This window comes from Perca flavescens, chromosome 2 (genome assembly GCF_004354835.1).
Source record: "Perca flavescens isolate YP-PL-M2 chromosome 2, PFLA_1.0, whole genome shotgun sequence".
Taxonomy (NCBI): domain Eukaryota; kingdom Metazoa; phylum Chordata; class Actinopteri; order Perciformes; family Percidae; genus Perca; species Perca flavescens.
In genome coordinates, this window is record NC_041332.1 from 7,368,265 (window position 1) to 7,386,689 (window position 18,425).

Consider the following 18,425-nt stretch of genomic DNA (forward strand, 5'->3'; position numbering starts at 1 on the left):
ATACACAATGTGCAAGCATGAGGTGGATGTAGATGCCTAAATCTTTTTTTTTTGTTGCAAAAATTAAGGAGGCTTACTGTAAGCAGATTCCAAAAAGCTGGTATTAAAGTGGGTGACCGGTCACACTGTGGTTGAGGGTTAAAACAGCGAGCTTTGGCTTCAACTCTGCAGCCTGCTTGGTCATCGAGAGGCCTACCCCCTGCTGGTTTAGTTTGATTAAAAATAGATTGAACCCTGAGCTTCGTGTCAAAGCTCAGTATTGTGTCGCAAAGTCTCAATCCAAACGATGATGGCTTTTCAGTGATCTGTGCATGAGCCAAATGTGTTTAATGTGAGTCTTGATGTGTAGAAAGGGTGTCTGTGAGTGCAGTCATCATGTCGGTTTACAATGCCAAGGTGATGGAACATTTTGTGAAAAGTAGTTTTATCATATGATGTGTGACTAACTACAAACGCTTGCAGAATCAAGAACACAAAAATGCAAAAAAATACAAAAAAATAAATCCAGAAAAAAAAAATTTCTGACACAATCTGGACCTGAAGCAGATGATTGATACTATGATACAACTTGGATTAAACACTAACTTTCTGCAAACTTCAAAAAATAAATATTAAGGGGACTAAGCTGAATTATAAATGTGTCAATTTAAAAAAAAAGTAAAAACCTGAAAACAGTGGGAGTTCCTTGTGTATAACATTTTTCTCTTTTTCAAAAGCAATTTACCTTTTATTTTTAAAATACCCAATAACAACTAGTAGCGACATCGGAATTCCGATGGACTACCACCACATTACTGCAAAATGTACAGATTGATTAATTACTGATGATAAAATGCTCCTGATTATCGTGTGTGTGTGTGTGTGTGTGTGTGTGTGTGTGTGTGTGTGTGTGTGTGTGTGTGTGTGTGTGTGTGTGTGTGTGTGTGTGAGCATGTTTATTAACCGCAATGTGGGGACTACATATATATCCAGTGACATTGTGGGGATTGCCCTATTTGGGAACAAAAAGCTGGTGCCATGAGGTTATTGATTCTTTTTTGTTGGTTTAGGTTATTTTAAGTTAGGGGAGGCAAATTAATAAAAATGAACACAATGTCCTCATAATTGGTTGCTCTCACCCTCCTGGCTGGGCTCTGGGTCCACCTCGTTCTTTTTGACGGAGAGGTCCAGCGGGCCGTCCTGGTCGGCCATGAGAAGCTTGCTGAGGACGGGATTCTGTGCAGAGGCAGCAGCCGTACCTCCTCCTCCACCGTTACTGGCTCCCGTACCGTTGCTGCTCTGGGTGCAGGCGAGTGCTGAGGCAGCAGCAGCGGCGGCGGAGGTGGGGCTGAGGCCAGGTCCCGGGGATGGGGAGGAGGAGGCAGACGATTGAGGGGAGCTCGGCACGGGCAGGGGCCCATGCAGGGAGCATGGGGCCATGACCAGAGACGCCGCTCTCGACAGGCTTTGGTCCTTCATGGTGCCGTTGGGCAGGGGCGAGTCGTCCTGAGTAGTTTTTGAGGTATATTCGGCAGCGAACTGGCGGATCATTCGCTGCATGATCTCACGAGCCACTAGAGGAATGTGAGGTTCTGAGAAACTTGGGAGGTCTAGAGAGAAATGAAACAGAGGAACAAACATGTCAGCATCCCGTCCTCCAGGAATTCTTTCAGTCATTACCATGTTTATTTATCCCATTTCATCCTGAAAATTTAATCCTGATGCTGTGGTAAAATAATCAAAAAATCGCTTGGAAGCAGAGCTTAATCCTGCCTATTGACCACGATAAAAGCACAAGGATATCAGTGTGTACAGCAGATTATTTTGCCTGCCATCCCTCAGCTGGAGCTTTCATAACTTCTCCCTAAATTTACCCGTGATTCTCTCTTGTATTCACCTTTACATTAAGGACTTAATAACAACTTAAAATTGTATGTCAGATCAATTTATGCATGACATAGTTCAGCCATGATTTGTTCTTGAATTATTGTGTTCACCAGAATAGAGCTGAAGAACACTTAATCAGTCGATTGACAAAACATGTATCACCAACAACTTTCATACATTACAGTTAGTGATGATTAGTAAAGAGAAGGTGAAGTTTTCGATGATATTAAACTTTGGACAAGCTGTAAAAGAACAACAACAAAATGTCTTTAGTACCGCACTGTACTTATACAGAATAGTATAATTTGATTATCCTCTTGCTTTCCTGATTTATCATTAGTCAGAGCATTTTGCCAGTTCCATTTGTAAAACACATCCATTACATTAAAATACACAGTATAAATAAAATAAGAATTTCAAAGTGCAACAAGTACCAGGAGACCCCTAGAGACTACACGCTATACCCAAACTTCCCATTATTCCCTGCTACAAAACAAACTCACATCAAAACACTTGCTTCATTGATCTCATCGGTTAATACACATTGAGAAACACAGCAACAATGACGACACTCATTTGTTATTAATGCATTAATCTGGCATTGTCCCAGATAAATCAACTGCACTAATCTCTTTATAATCAGCAGCTTTATTATTTAGATACTTTCATGCGTGCCATTGAGTCAAACCCTAAATCCTCCAAACAATACATTTGCCCAAAAATCTAATCCTGTAGCTATGCTGAAATAATTCAAAAATCACATACATTCTGCACTTTATATACAGCACTTAATTCTCCCTATTGAGCCTGGTTAAGGCACCATAATATCTGTGTACAGCAGGTACCTGAATGCCTTACACTTCTGATTTCACGGCATGATTCCTGTTTTTGTTTTTTTAAACTTTGCACCGTTTCTTCAGTTGTTTCAAATTATAAGCCAGTTTTTCACAACTCATTTGCACCAGTTCTGGGGGTTTCATAGCTTGATTGACAATTTATCACAGTATGTGCTCCAACTTAAGGAGCCATAAAGTAAGTGAAAAATACTGTAAAACCACTGATTATCTATCCTACTTATGCATTTGAACTTTTTATTCTTGAGGGCCAAGAACAGCCTGAGACTCTGCAAAGCGTGGGCTCAAGACTGAAGACTCTTCTTAATGAAGAGCTTACAGTAGGCTGACCGCTTCAAATTTTTTTAATTTACAATTTTTTATCCTTGTTGGTTTGTCTTCTATTTCTTCCACTAGTTCATCCCTAAACAGTTTTTCCTGTGTTAAACCATTGTTTTGAAAAGTGATAACCGCTATCATCAAAATAGGCGATCTTGGATGTTAAAATACCAGTACGTGTGTTCTGATCATTATATTAAGCACTGTAAAAATAAACAATGTTTTCAAAACAACATTACAAAGAAAAAACTGGAGTCAAATGCGGCAAGAAAACATTAATTTAAAGCCTGTTTGACAAATAATCAATAATTTATTAAAACATGACACTTACAAGTATATATTTTATTAGTATTTAGGCACATCACAGTTGTACTAAAACAAATCTATTAAATAATAAACCAGTTTTATGTCAACTTACTATGAAGTCAGTTGCAAGGAGGTAGGAAAACTATGAACTGTTTAATTATTCCAGCATTTGGCATATATAAGCTTTTACTTCAGTTGTGTTTTAGCTCTGATGTCTTTTTTTAATCATAAAACTGTATTTATATAACCACAGGATACTGTACAGCTGTGCCAAAGACCTGTCTGTAGGTGTTGTTGCCATTTGTTGCTTAATCCCTTGTTCACAATGTGTAATCCCTGCCACTGAAATGAACCTTGTTGACATGGCAATAAAAGAGTGTAACGTTCTGTTGTCTAACAAAGACTCAATAAATTCAAGCAATTAACAGATTCCCTAAGTTCTTATAGTATGTAAATACACACTCTGCGACAATAAAACAAGCTTTAAATGCTAAAAAAACAGGAAGCAGGTTTGCTGGAAATGTGCCCTTCATTTAGACAGGTGCAGGTTTCATGCTGCCACCTTGGGAAATCTCCTGGGGAAACCCCAGCGTGCACTGAGTATGCATGCTGTGCCCCGCTAGGAAATGGCTGTTGTGTAACACTACGGGTCTTTGGAAAGGTACACAGGACGTCTCGCACCATTACAACAAAGCAGAAGTGATTCCACCCTGAGAGAGGAAGCTTCCTGAGAAGGTACGTAATGTAATGTTTACCCCCAAAAAGACAAAACTATTTCGCCAGATTTTTTAAAGGAGTTTTATGTTACTTTCTGTCGGAGCATGTAGGCAAACTGTTCACTGCAATTGCAAATGCTTACAAGTTGTAAATGTTGCTAGATGCCTATTTACCTTACCTCTTACAAAGTTAGTTGAAAAGTTAAATAAGTGAAAAATAACTTGCACCAGACAGGGCGATATTAACAAACATGGCAGTATTGCATTTCAGCAAAAAATCTGTCTGCTTTAACTACATCTTTGATCACTTTTTTGCGTTTTAATTAATGATTACATGGTATAGTTATAGTTATATGTCTTTAGGTTTAGGTTGTCAGACAACAGCACAATTACAATGTGTGTGTGTGTCATCCTGCTTAGGCCTGTGTGTTTATTGGTATTTATATGGCAGCTCCACAGGCAGCTTTGCCTGTGTGAGTGAAGCCAGATTGATTAGGGCCGAGCATTGATTGGTCAGACTTCCTCCCTCCCTCCAGCCCGGAAAAAAAACACAACACAAGTTTCCGTCCACCAGGCTCAGCGCTCCTCTGTCACAAAATAGCTGCCTGCCACAGAACAGAAAATGATACACAACCAGTTTTGAGGAGATTAACATGGCAACTCAGCCTATATTGATACTTTGAAAGGGTGTTGTACCAAAGCACCAGACAGAAAATTAAAGCCTGTCATCCATCACTTTTGAATGTGAAACCAGGACTCTAATTTATTTTAGTTAATAAATTCACTGAGCAGTTTGGCCAACTTAGAAATGTCTAGTCTATGTTGTTTTATGGTAACTAGTCTTTGCATCTATTACATCAGTAAATCATCAAAAAATTATAAATAACAGAAATATCCCCCTGTATAATTCAATACAGTACAAACTACATACACCAAAATGATCATCAAGTTAAATCAAACACTAAGACACTCATAACAATGTCAAAGTTTACGGAAATGTCTCCTAAATGGCCTAAAGGCAAATCAGCCCCAACAAGGCTCAAGGTTGCTGTAAGTTTCATATTTGGCTCTCAACATTAAGGTAGTAATCCTCATGTGACTAATTATAGTTAGTCCTACAGGGAACTCATTTTTGGTCCCTAGTCAGCTTATACGCTCTGTGACACCTTTTAAAATACTGATTACGGCTTAGCCTGACTATGATTAGCACTTTGGTTAACGGTCTTTAATATAGTTTTAGCTTTGTTCATGTATTTGTGTAATGTCTATTATTGTGGTGTTTCTCCTTAGGATGAGTGCACTCAGCCAATGTGGCAAAACTCGCTATCACTTCCTCTATTTTGAAAGTCTCCAAATTCAGCACTAGTTTCTCGTCCTCAACTCTCTACCATGTAAAATAACCTTTTACAGAATTTCCCACATGGCCTCTCACAGCAGTGATGGCAGTGTTTAGTACAGTTCGGAAAAGTGGGTCGGCCTCTCTGGCCCAGATCTTAACCGATTTAGGGTCTACCTGGAGGGCAGAAATGTCTTTGTTCCAATTGTAAAACTTTGAAAAAGTAACATGTGGTGTCCCTCAGGGATCGATCCCTGGTCCCCTTTCACATCATTCTCCTAAAGAGACTTGTGTCCTCCCTAAATAAGTGTACTTAACATGTGCATGCTACATAGTTGAGTAGTTAAGAGTTGCACTCTCACCCACCACTATGTTTTTATGAAGCAAAAGGATGACAATAACATTTGTCATGAACACTATTTGATTTTGTTAAACATTGAAGGAAATTAAAGCTTTTTTTTTTTTTTTCTTTGGAGGTAATGGCCAATTGTATTGCAATCTAAAGCAATAAAAAGGCGAATTTCAGCTGTGGTCAGTTCCATACTTTTTCCTTAACTTTCCATAACAAAGTGCTTTCAAGTCCTAAAAATATTCTTAAAAAATAGATCTGTAAATGGTCGGGCTTCAACTCCAGTCGGGATGGTAAATAATTAAATTCAAGAAATCTCTGAAATATATAATACACTCTGGTATTATATTGCCTTTTAGCAATCTCTTTTTTTATTCCCCTATATTAACTGATTTCCCCCAGGAATTAACCAAATTTTCTCACTTAACTTGTCTGAAATACACCTCTGGAAATTCTAAGATGATGAAATGACTGATGACGATTGTGTGTGTGTGTGTGTGTGTGTGTGTGTGTGTGTGTGTGTGTGTGTGTGTGTGTGTGTGTGTGTGTGTGTGTGTGTGTGTGTGCGCGTGTGCGTGTCACCTTTTCTGTGGAACACAGCATTGAGGAAGTCTTGGGCCTGTCTCTCCAGCCGGCTGATCCGAGACTGCTCCGACAGCACCTGGCTGCCTCCACCCTTCTCTACGCTGTGCCCGTCCTACACAGACAAACACACAGAGACAAACGAGGGAGTAAAGGCCAGTTCTGTCAAAAAATAAACCCTTAAGAAATGATATAAATGGCATGAACATCATAGAAAACAAATAGATTTGCACACCAACAAGCTCCGGCTCGGTCTCAGACTCTGTGGGCTCTAAACGTCACTACTCACAGCTTAGAAATCCTTCTAACGGGAAAGAAACCTCTCACACCATTATATCACATGCGCCACCAGTAGTTGTTTCTTATTGTGATTGTTTAACCACGTCCAGCTGTGGATGTTCTGCTCAGCTCTGTGAGCCAACAGAAGATGTGTCTAAAACAGCTGCAGGCATCTCCATCCTTTGACTTGAAATTGTTCTGCTCCAACTGTAGGTGCACATAGTGATACTTTATTTTTTACAGACACTACCGGGAGAAGTGGTGGCCTTTTCAAGCTGACAGCCAATCAAACGGCTTTCTCAGGATATTTAAGCCTGACGAGACTGCTCCACCAATGAAAAATTATTATGAAAGAAAAAAGACGCCAAGAGGAAATATGAATTCAGCTTCTCTGATTTGAAGGGATTAACACCACTCTTAGTGTGTTGCCATTGTCTTTACAATATTAAACAGGAAATGTAGGTGTGTTCGCGTCATGCCAGACAAAGCTACAAACTGATATGAAAGTGTGTTTTACAAAGCTTCCACTATTCCATTCTCTCTTCATTTTACCCCCTCAACTGTCTCTCCCTATCTGCTGGCAGTTTGTATGGTTTCAGATCAATGAATCAATGATTCCCGCCCACTGGTGCTCCTCTGGTATTTCACAAACAACAGAGGGAAATAACAGTGAGGCAGAGAGAGCTTTCAAGTCCTGACAGATGAATAAAAGATTGTATTGAGTGAGAAGTGGAATACAATTAAGGCTGCAGCCAATTCTCTCATTAGTTGCCTTATTATGACTAGCACACAATGAGTTGTTAACATATTTATTGACTAGTCAGACAATACAGCCGAAAAGATCTCCTGAAAACAGGCTTTGTTTAATTGATTTTTCTCTGTTGATTGATTTCTATTGTTTTTTCTTCAGTTTAAGTCTCATCTGTAATTATTGCACGCAGGATATTGGTTGTGCTTATATACATTTTATAAACATGCCGCGTTCTGTAGCAACAATAATGTGTTGTTGTGCCTTATTAGCATTAGCAGAGAGACAGAAAAAGGGACAAAGAGACGGAGACAGAGAAAGAGACAGATGGGGGTTGATGGAGGGGGTTGGTGGTGAAGCAAGGATGTTTTTAGGAGACAGATGGCCGACCTCTGAGGTTGGACTGGGGTCAAGTTGAAAAACAAGCAACGGCCGAGGGAAGGACGCCCCCTCCTAACTTCCTTCCCTCCCTCATTCACTTCTTCAATCACATCCCAAAAATAAGGATGGAGATGGAAAACAAGGACAAGAAGTCCTTAAAAAGTACTTTAAGTAATGGAAAGTTTGAACATTTATAGATTTCCAAGTGAGCAAACTACCTCTGCTGATGAAGACTGTGTGATGGAATTAAAAGCTCCAGAACAAGCGAGTATGTGGACCTTGAGTTGGGATTGTATTGCCAACAACCAATGAGAAGAAATTCCAGTTTAAGAGCATCAGATAACCGTTGCACAAGTTTTAAGCACATTTCTGTTAAAATAAAACTGAATCAGTGTATGTTTAACTCAACTACCTTTTATTGAAATTTATTTGAGTATTTAATAGGATCAAAAAGTTAATTAACGGAGCACGAGTGACTCAATCTTCCATTGTTGCTTGCCGAGTAACATTTGTGTTTTCTCTCATTTTATAGATTAATTTGTCTCTTTATTTACATTCACCTTGTGGCGTTTATAACACCCACTAGCGATGTGACGAGCAACACAGGCCCACGTCTGGGATCAAACAGGAAACACTGCAGTAACCCCCCCACAAACACACACACACATGCTTTGTATACAGAAAGAGACGCAGAAGCAGGTACCACATTGTCCACATATCTGCATATGTGTGTGTAGTAGTCGGTCCGATACACTCATTAATATTCTGCTCTGATCACCTTTTAGCCGATGAGAAACTCTGAGAGGAGGCACCGGCCTCTCTGCGGCTGTGGGAGTCTCACTAATTTACACCCTATGTCCTCCTCCTCCTCCCCCCCCCCCCCACACACACACACACACACACACACCTCCAAATCACTATGTCGAGCTCCCATCAAAAGATAAATTGGGGTAAAGACCATGATGGTTGAACAACACAAATACCAAGTACGCAGGCGGAGGAGGAGAGACAAAGATATGGAGCTTTCTAACAGAAAACTCACAAATGGCGGCAGACAAAAATAAATAAAAAATCTTTAATTGTCTGCGCAGTTTATAAAAATAAGCTTAAATAAACTTTTGTTCACTGACAACTGACATTTTGCTTAAAGTGTTCATATTATGCTGATTTTCAGGTTCATAATTGTATTTAGAGGTTATATCAGAATAAGTTTATGTTGTTTAATTGTCCAAAAACACCAGATTTTTGTTGTACTGCACATTGCTGCTGCTCCTCTTTTCACCCTGTGTGTTGAGCTCTCTGTTTTAGCTACAGAGTGAGACATCTCACTTCTGTTCCATCTTTGTTAGGAGTCGCACATGCTCAGTAGCTAGGTAAGGACTACTAGCCAGTCAGAAGCAGAGTATGAGGGCGTGCCCTGACAGTACCTAGGTAAGGACTACTAGCCAGTCAGAAGCAGAGTATGAGGGTGTGTCCTGACAGTACCTAGGTAAGGACTACTAGCCAGTCAGAAGCAGAGTATGAGGGCGTGCCATGCTAGCAGCTAGGCGAGCATTATAACGTGTGTTACAAAGTGACCACGTTGGTCTCTGAAGTAAAGGCTGGACTACAGTAGAGCTGTTTGGAGCAGTTGGTGAACAGTGTTTTCTGTTGGAGACAGTAAGTCCCTTTGGGCTTTTTCTCTTTGTAAACCTATAACATGCACAAAATGATATATAACACAATAAAGGAAAATGGAAAAGCCAAAAAGCATAATATGAGCACTTTAAAGGATATTTTGACATTTTGAGAAATATGCTTATTTGCTTTCATACTGAGAGTAAGACTAGAAACTTCAGCTGGGAGTCAATCATCTTAGCTCTAAGTTTGTAGTTTGGTTATGTTTAGGCACAAAAACTACATAGTTAGGTATGGAAAAATATTGTGGTCTGGGTTAAAATCATCTATCACGTTACTTAACTTCCAGTTACGCACATGTAGTCTCGCTTTGCCAGACCCTCCTCCAAAGCGCGCTGGCTAGTCACAGCCAGCTCAACATGCTCTCGTTTAATAGCATTTCTTTAAACCAATCAGAATTGTCATTGGCAGCGCTAAGCTCCGCACAGAGCCGCTGCAAATGAGTTGTGCAAGAGAAAAAACTCAGATTGGACAGATAGTCTAGCTAGCTGTCTGGATTTACCCTGCAGAGATCTGAGGACCAGTTAACCATAGTCCTCATGAATCCACTGGAGTTTAGAACGCCAACACAAAGGAAGCGGAAGGTAACAGACATCCGGCCTAAATGAGGGATATCAGGCGCAATTTCCGGCTGCACCAGAGCAATCCCAAAAGTGGAACGTTGTGTAGGCTATATAGACTTTTTGTCTATTTGTCACCTTACTTCCTACTATGTTTCCGTAATAAATACAGGAGACCACTAGAGGGCGCCGCCACTATAAACGTTAACATGACTCATCATTTCTGCCTGAATAAACAACTTATAGGAGCATTTTTTTGGGGGGAGGACAGTCTCTACAATACAGAGGTTTACATTACATACAACATTTCTTATTTGTTATACTAACATTATTATGTAAAACACAATGACCAATCAGATAGCAGGTGTACTGCTAATACCTAACATGCATTTATATGTGCTGAGGAAAACCTCTGTGAACATGAGGAGAATATGCAAACTTCACACAGAAGAGCATGGGTCAACCCTGGTCGGTTTGAAGCCAGAACTACTGTATAATGCTGCGAGGCGAAAGCGGTAACGCCCACCAGTTTCTTCGATTACGGCTTTAAGTGTTGTCTGACAGGGAGACCAAATGTTGTGATGTCTCCTACCTTGACTTTCTCGCGTCTTAAGCAGCAGAAGAGACAGTTTTCATCGAAGGACCAGTCAAACACTTCCTCGGGCTCGCAGTCTGGAGAAGAGATGGAGACAGAAAGCAACGGGTTGAATCGTGACAAACTCTAACTCCCATAATCCCTCCATATCTCCCAACTCGATGCACAAAATCAGTGGACTTTCTTTCTATGCCTAAACAGACTTCAGCCAACTTATGAGGTTGGGGTTAAAACAGATAGACACACAGACACACACACACACACACACAGGCGCACACACGCACACACACACACACACACACACACACACACACACACACACACACACACACACAGCAGGTATCAGTCCTGTTTTGATGTAAAGAACATGTAAAGAGTTCTGAAGGAAATGTGGTGGCATGAAATCAAAAGAAAGAACAGCAAAAGAAAACTTTTTCCTAGATTCCTACTTTTTTTTGTATGTGTGTGTCCGACTCGGTCTAAACATCCACGTTGAATCTTAAAAACCAGCTGTAAATGAGGTGTAGATGAATCAGCGGAGAAATCCCAACACACCGTCTGTTTTTATTCAACATTCAGACAAGCCTGCACAGAATGACAGCTGAGGGGCCACAAACTACGTGAGCAATAACATGATTCACTTTTAATTACAGCCAATGATTAAATATTACAGCGAGGACTAACTTCATATGTCAAGAATGCTGTAAATACTAGACAAACTAGTGATTGACAGATGAGCTCAATTAGATACTGAATACATTTTTGCCTAAACACTGTATAATGCCTCTGTGTGTGTGTGTGTGTGTGTGTGTGTGTGTGTGTGTGTGTGTGTGTGTGTGTGTGTGTGTGTAAATATGACTGTTTGTGAAGTATTCATGCCCTAAAGCCCTATTTGCGAAGAAGCCTGCATTCTGTTAAATATTCAATGATTAGTGGGATGAAGACATTCACTGCTGTCTCCTGCTAGTTCAGCGAATTCACAAACATACACAGGAGTCTTCTGGATAATTGACTATACTACAATAATACAGTAAGTATGCAACGGTGGTGAAGAAACAAAACAAATCCTAAAAAAAGGACAAAACCAGCCAAAAATATGTCTAGTTCGATGGTGTTGTTAAAGCAGAGGTTAATCTATCGCCGGCTCCCTCGACAGCATTAGATCTCACGATACGATTAGAAATCCTCAAGGCGTTGTGTGCAAGTTTTGGTGTATGAATGAATGCAATAAAAGGTAATTCGTTTTAGAGCTGCGACGATTAGTCAGTTAACTGAAAATTATTTTTGATATAGCAACTTTTTTTTATATAGTTTTGAGTCAAAGAAAACAATGCGGAACAAGTTCGGTTTTTCTCTGGTTTATTTTGTTGTAAGGTGATTTTCTGATATATATATATATATATATATATATATATATACACTGTAAATAATCACAGTCTTAGCTCATATCAATATTAATCCTGTGCTTGTGGGCTTATGATTGATTCAGATGATGGCAACTCAGTTCAGGTTCACTAAAAAGCGTTTCAGCTCAGTATTGTGTCAGGTTATATACAGTACACGTGTGTGTTCATGCATTTTACCAATATGCTGCAGCACCTGCAGAACTAAGAACGAGACAGACAGACAGAGAGAGAGAGAGAGACTGCTGTCGACTTGGTTACAGCTGAGCTGTTGCCATGGCGCTACGCTTTCTTTAAAAACCCTCAGTTCAGTGTGAAACCACAGAGTGACAGAGACAGATACAGAGAGAGTGAAAGAGAGGAAGCACTGAGAAGAGAAGAAAAGGAGGAGTGTGTTACAGACAGCAGGAGGCCGAGTCAGCTCCACAGAGAGAGAGATATTGAGAGAGAGAGAGAGAGCCAGAGGGAGAGAAAGAGAGAGACAGACAGAGAGAGACACAAAATCAATACGGTCACAATATACTGGGAACGTACAGTATATGTCAGATCAGAACCTCCAAAATGTCACCTTTTCAGAAACTTAGAAACGTGTTTCATCAGCCCTGAGGATGAAAGCGTGGTGGAACATCTCATCATCCTTCACTTGACTTTAACAGTCATGTACAACAACATTATGTAAGGGATAATGTAGAGCGAGGCGGTCATTACTGCGAATTAGAACCCAGACAGGGTGACGCAGGACCCTGATGCTAAAAAAAATAATTAAAACACCAAAAATATTGTTTTACATTTTGTGCTACCTTGTCATCCGCGAGTGCCATCATCATTTTCAAGTGTTAATTGTGAAAAGAAATGTTATTTATTTAAAGTTATTATCCTCTGGGAGGTCTTAAATCAGCCAAAAGTAAGAAATGATATGTGGCCGGGTTAGCTCAGTTGGGAGAGCAGGCTCACATCTATAGAGTTTTACTCCTCAATGCAGCGGCTGCGGGTTCAATTCCGACCTGCGGCCCTTTGCTGCATGTCAATCCCCCTTTCTTTCCCCTTTCATGTCTTCATCTGTGGAAATAAAGGCCTAAAAATGCCTAAAAAAAGGAAATTATATACAGTTTTTGGGGTAGGTTGCACTGGCCAGTTTTGATTATTGGGGGGGTTGTAACCCCCCACCCTGTAAATTATGCCTATGAGGCTGTGAGGCAGCCCTGTTGTACACTTGATTCTGATTGGTCAATCACCGAATTCTGTTATTTCTGTACAACGGACCGTTTCAACGAGTCCTCCAAACCAAACGACGACACAGGTTGTTTATTCCTGCCCTGTAATACGACCCACGGGAGTGGTTCGGGGCTCACATCCAAACCAGAGAACGGAACCAGAACCGGCGTTAACGTTATGAAACCGAGGTGAAAAGATAAACCGCTGGTTTGCGGCTGCTGCTAAATTGCTTTTTAAGGAATTAAAACTTCCAAAAACATGTTCCATGAACCACACGAGGTCTGGCTGCACTGCAGTTTTCTATGTGTGTGTGTGTGTGTGTGTGTGTGTGTGTGTGTGTGTGTGTGTGTGTGTGTGTGTGTACAAGTGGCAGTTCGTACATGGCGCGTTCCTTATAGTGCAGCAGGTCACATCTCTGTCTTTTCCAATCATACTCCACTTTCCTCTTCCACTGCTGTGAGACGTGCAACAGATAAAAAGCCAGTCTATTACTCTTTCCCCCTCTTCTTCTTTCTATCACTGTAATGAAAAGGTCAAAGGTGAGCTGTGCTTGAGCCCCGTGGTTGTGCCACTTACAACATCCCTGGGAAGGCGCCAATTATCTCGAGTCCCACTGCTAACGTGACCTCACACCCTCACAGTAGTCAAGTTTCTGTGTGTGTGTGTGTGTGTGTGTGTGTGTGTGTGTGTGTGTGTGTGTGTGTGTGTGTGTGCGTGCGAGTTTGTGAGCTTGAGGAAGATGTTGACGGTTAACATGAATCTCTAAGTTACCACTCAACAGTCAGTGTGTTTACCAGGGCCGTAGTCAAGTCCACCTTTGTCGAGTCCAAGTCCAGGACCAGGACCAGCACCAGATACCGAGTCAAGACCAAGTCCAAAGAGGTTCAAGTCCAAGTCAAGACCGAGTCCAAATAAAAGATAGTCAAGACCGAGACAGAAAAAAAAAAGAATCCTCTTCAATACCACTTTCTGACCTGTTCATGTCTTCATTTGGAGACACCTCCTCAACTCAGCACTGTGTGTGTGTGTGTGTGTGTGTGTGTGTGTGTGTGTTTGTGTGTGTGTGTGTAGCAGTCTGTGTGGTTAAGCGGAAATAATATACATTTAAAAAAACTCAGCGAGACATTTCTGGCTACATTTTGTTGTTTAATGTATTTTTTTTAATGTCTATTTCAAACATGAGGATTTAGTGTCAGTTTCTCAGAATCAGAGAGCAAAGACTTGTCGATTAAACTGCAATTTTCATCGTTTAACATTTTCAGCTACCAGAAATCAGAGTCAGGGCTCCCGGATAGCTCAGTCGGTAGAGCAGGCGCCCATATATAGAGGATTACTCCTCGACGCAGCGGTCCCGGCATCGACTCCGCTCTGCTGCCCTTTGCTGCATGTCATTCCCCCCTCTCTCTTAAAATAGCCCCCCCCCACATCATCACATACCCTTCACCATACAGATTGGCATGGTTTTATTTCAGTTAGCCTAATAGCTGGTCTGATTTGCATTGAGAGAAGATTTTATGGAAAGTACCCCATGCCAATCTCTAGGTATTGTGAAGGGTATGTGATGATGTGGGGGTATGGTGAAGGGTATGTGATGATGGGGGGTCTATTTTAATTCCAAAGGCCAAGGGAACTTTATCAGGATGCATAGTATCCTGGATCCATGAAATAACTGGCCTTTAAAAATAAAAATCTGCCGGCCTCTATGGGAATTTAACATAGGGGTGTACTTACTTACGCCCCTGTATTTTAAGGAAGAACCTTTATTTATGATACATTATTCATTCACAAAGAAAATTGGTGTCCTTAAAAGGTCAGATTTTTCCTAATTCTTTTAATTAAGGCATTAAGATCAATTTCCAAAAGATGATTTTTTTATTCCTCTTTTTAGTCAACTTTAGCATGGGTATGTAAACTTATGAGCACCACTGTAAATCTGGTCACATGACATTTTTCACACTTGATGCAGCCAAGGCAACATGCCATGTGCCCCTTCTTTAAACATGCCTTCTTTAAATGTCACAGGGATTTCAGGGAAATGCAGGAAATCACTAATCATTTATGTAAAAGAGAAGTGCTCTTTGAGGGGAAATAATTTGATACACAACATGTCACACCATTTAACGTTAAAGGTCCCATATTGTAAAAAGTGAGATTTCCATGTCTTTTTTTTATATTATAAAGCAGGTTGAGGCGCTGTATAAATACTGTGAAAGTAAAAAAACGTAGCCTATCCCATGGCGTGCAGAGGGAATTTGAAAGACAACAGTTTATCCCGTCCATCGGATTGAGCCCTGTCACTGGTGAGTTCCCAGACCCAACATCTTGATGTGGGTCTGGCTTGTCAGGCAAAAAAAAAAAGCTCAATCCACAGAGAAATGCACAAAGGCCGTATTCAGAAACTGTGCCTTTAAATGAGCCGTCAAAAGCGGGGCTTAAAGAGACGTGACGCTAAAAACGGAGCGTTTCAGACAGAGAGTGGATACAGGTATGTTCAGATAGACTACGTGGAAGTGGTTTTTTGAACATTAAATCATGTAAACATGTTCTAGTAGAACCCCAAAACGCAAGTATGCACTTGAAAATGAGCATGACACATCCCCTTTAATGTAAAACTCTAGTGATGTTGGCTTGTGTTTGTGTGCTTGACATGCACAGGTTTCACAGTCTGTAGCGCTGTATGTAAACAAGTGCCGGCTTTACTAAGAGAGAGAAAAAGTGTGTGTGTGTGTGTGTGTGTGTGTGTGTGTGTGTGTGTGTGTGTGTGTGTGGGCTTGTTTTACTATATTCGTGGGGTCCAAAAAACGGGGAATACAGTATACTTCTCTGCACAGCTTTGTGGGGCCCACAAGTTTAAAGGGCTGTTTGAGGGTTAAGACTTGGTTTTAGGATTAGGGATAGAATTAGGTTATGGTTAGGGTGAGGGTAAGGGTTAAGGTTAGGCATTTAGTTGTGATGGTTAAGGTTAGGGTAAGGGGCTAGGGAATGCATTATGTCAATGACGGTCCCCACAAAGATAATGAAACAAACGTTTGTGTGTGTATGTGTGTGTGTGTGTGTGAAAATGACAAGCCCAGAAATATTCTAAAAATGTCATAAATTGGTGGGGGAGGGGTCACATGACTCCAGGACACCATGTTGACCTCATTTCTCCTTGACAGGACGAGAGAGACAGAGAGAGAGAGAGAGAGAGAGAGAGAGAGAGAGAGAGAGAGCTGGGGGTTTAGGAAAGATTGGTCGTTGCTCACTTTATTCTCATGACATTCATGTTTAATTTGTGTCACTCGGAGCAGGAAAGTGAATCAGAGGACAGTTTCTACATACATGTGGCTAAACACTGTGCAATGCAACATGACCTACACATAAATAAATGACAAACATATCAAACCCAGGACAGCTCTTAGCATCCAGAAGTCTACTTTGTACATAACTAATACTTAATGATGCTTATTTTTAATTTTTTTTAAATGTGTACACCAGCCAGGAGCACCCAATTAGAAGGCTTCCATTTTTTAGCTGGATCATCCGGTGAATAGCCTAGCAGTCAAAGAATACGGTTTAATTATCTGACTGCACAACCGATACAAATGAAACGATTCCTGTTTTCGTGCTTTACTGTTAACCATAGGACGACGATGTCGCTGATGATGATGATGATGAGTCAGATTTTTTTTCGAGTGGCAGAGCATTTTGCAAATGGCAGATTGCGTGCAGCCGCTTTTATTCCACCGACGGCCCTCGCGTTGCCCAGATGAACAGAAGCCTTCTTTCTGCTCATGGCGAAACAAAAGCAGTTTGCTCAAGTTTGTCACAAAATAAAGACGCCCTGAGGCATGCTCTTGGCAGCGCTTCGATGTGGCTTTTTGCGTCTTTGCGAGAATACGAACGTCTCTTCTCAGTTCAGTCAGAGATACGTTTAGAAACCAGCTTCACATTTATAGATTTTTTTCTTTTCTCCACCTCTGTTTAGTGACATCTAGCAGGTTTTTCCAGCATGAGTTTGGCATAAATTACACACGGCTGTTGTATGAATTAATCACACTGTTATGTATTCTGAGCCGTTCTGGCAGTATGGTCAATAAATAAATGTCTGCATGATAGCTCAATAGATAGAAAGGCCGATGATGCTTACAGTCTTTTTAATGTATTCATTGAGCGTCCAAATTGTCTCTCACGCTGAAAAAATCTCTAAGCTGAGCGCATGCAGAATAACGACTTTTAACAAAGTGCAGGCAAAAATGTAAAAGGCATTCCACAGAACAACAACATCTGAATAATTTTAGTCCACCATTGGCATCAGGACATCAATATTATTTTCCATTTTACAGATTTGATTTTGTTCACGTTCACAGTTTCTAGCCATTGCCGTTTCATTTATTTAACATATATTTGTCATTTGCATTGCGACTAAGGTTGCTCTCGATCTGTATAAAGTTGTATTTGCGAAAAGTGTATGTGTTTGTGTTGTTGTTTACCTTGGAAAAGGGTGATATCTTTGACTAGTCCGGGCCCAAACAAGCCTTCCAAAATGCTTTCAAAGCCTATGAAAAAGAAAAGAGATGTGATGTTAATGCAAGCTGACATGTTTACCATCAAAACGACAAATGACAGCGGCTAAAATGCTATGTAGACACAAACCGTAAGGGGAAGAAAAAACACACACATTTTTGAAGCCGTTATTTCATCTTTTGAAGGCTTAACAGAACAGAAATGACAAATAACATATCCCGTAGGGTATATTTTGCTGATGCACAGCCTCCACTGCTCTCCCCTAGCAGCAACAAAAACAAAGCGGCAACAAAAAAAAACTGGAAATAGCAGCACACAGCAGTTTGTAATCTTAAATCGTGTGGTGAATTTGGAGGGTGTAAATAAACATGTATGTTGGTATTGGAAACTGACAAAAAAAAAAAAAAGTATAATCACTCGCACAATGGAATGGAAGCTCTTTTACACACACACACACACACACACACACACACACACACACACAAACACACACACACACACACACACATACACACACACTTAAAAAATACAAACAATTGGTCAAGGCAAATTTGGGATCCCCATTTCCCCAAGTTTATGCAAAAGCTTTTTGGCCACAAACAGAAACAGGAAATATCTACAACCACGAGGCTGGGTGAGCGCATATTATGCATACACAGACACACAGACACACACAGACACACACAGACACACACAGACACAAACAGACACAGACACACACACACACACACACA

At 40.7% G+C, this 18,425-nt stretch overlaps 1 protein-coding gene across 1 annotated transcript in view; it reads right to left on the reverse strand.

Annotated features, from left to right (window-relative positions):
- The window catches only part of lcor (ligand dependent nuclear receptor corepressor), a 78,162-nt gene that overhangs the window by 10,116 nt on the left and 49,621 nt on the right, over positions 1-18,425 (reverse strand). The window contains exons 2-6 of the mRNA XM_028564319.1: positions 17,658-17,723; positions 10,565-10,644; positions 6,328-6,442; positions 1,423-1,589; positions 1,119-1,278 (exon numbers count right to left, since the gene is read on the reverse strand). Of these exons, the coding sequence (XP_028420120.1) occupies positions 1,119-1,278; positions 1,423-1,589; positions 6,328-6,442; positions 10,565-10,644; positions 17,658-17,723 (588 nt within the window). The remainder of the gene's footprint in view (positions 1-1,118; positions 1,279-1,422; positions 1,590-6,327; positions 6,443-10,564; positions 10,645-17,657; positions 17,724-18,425) is intronic.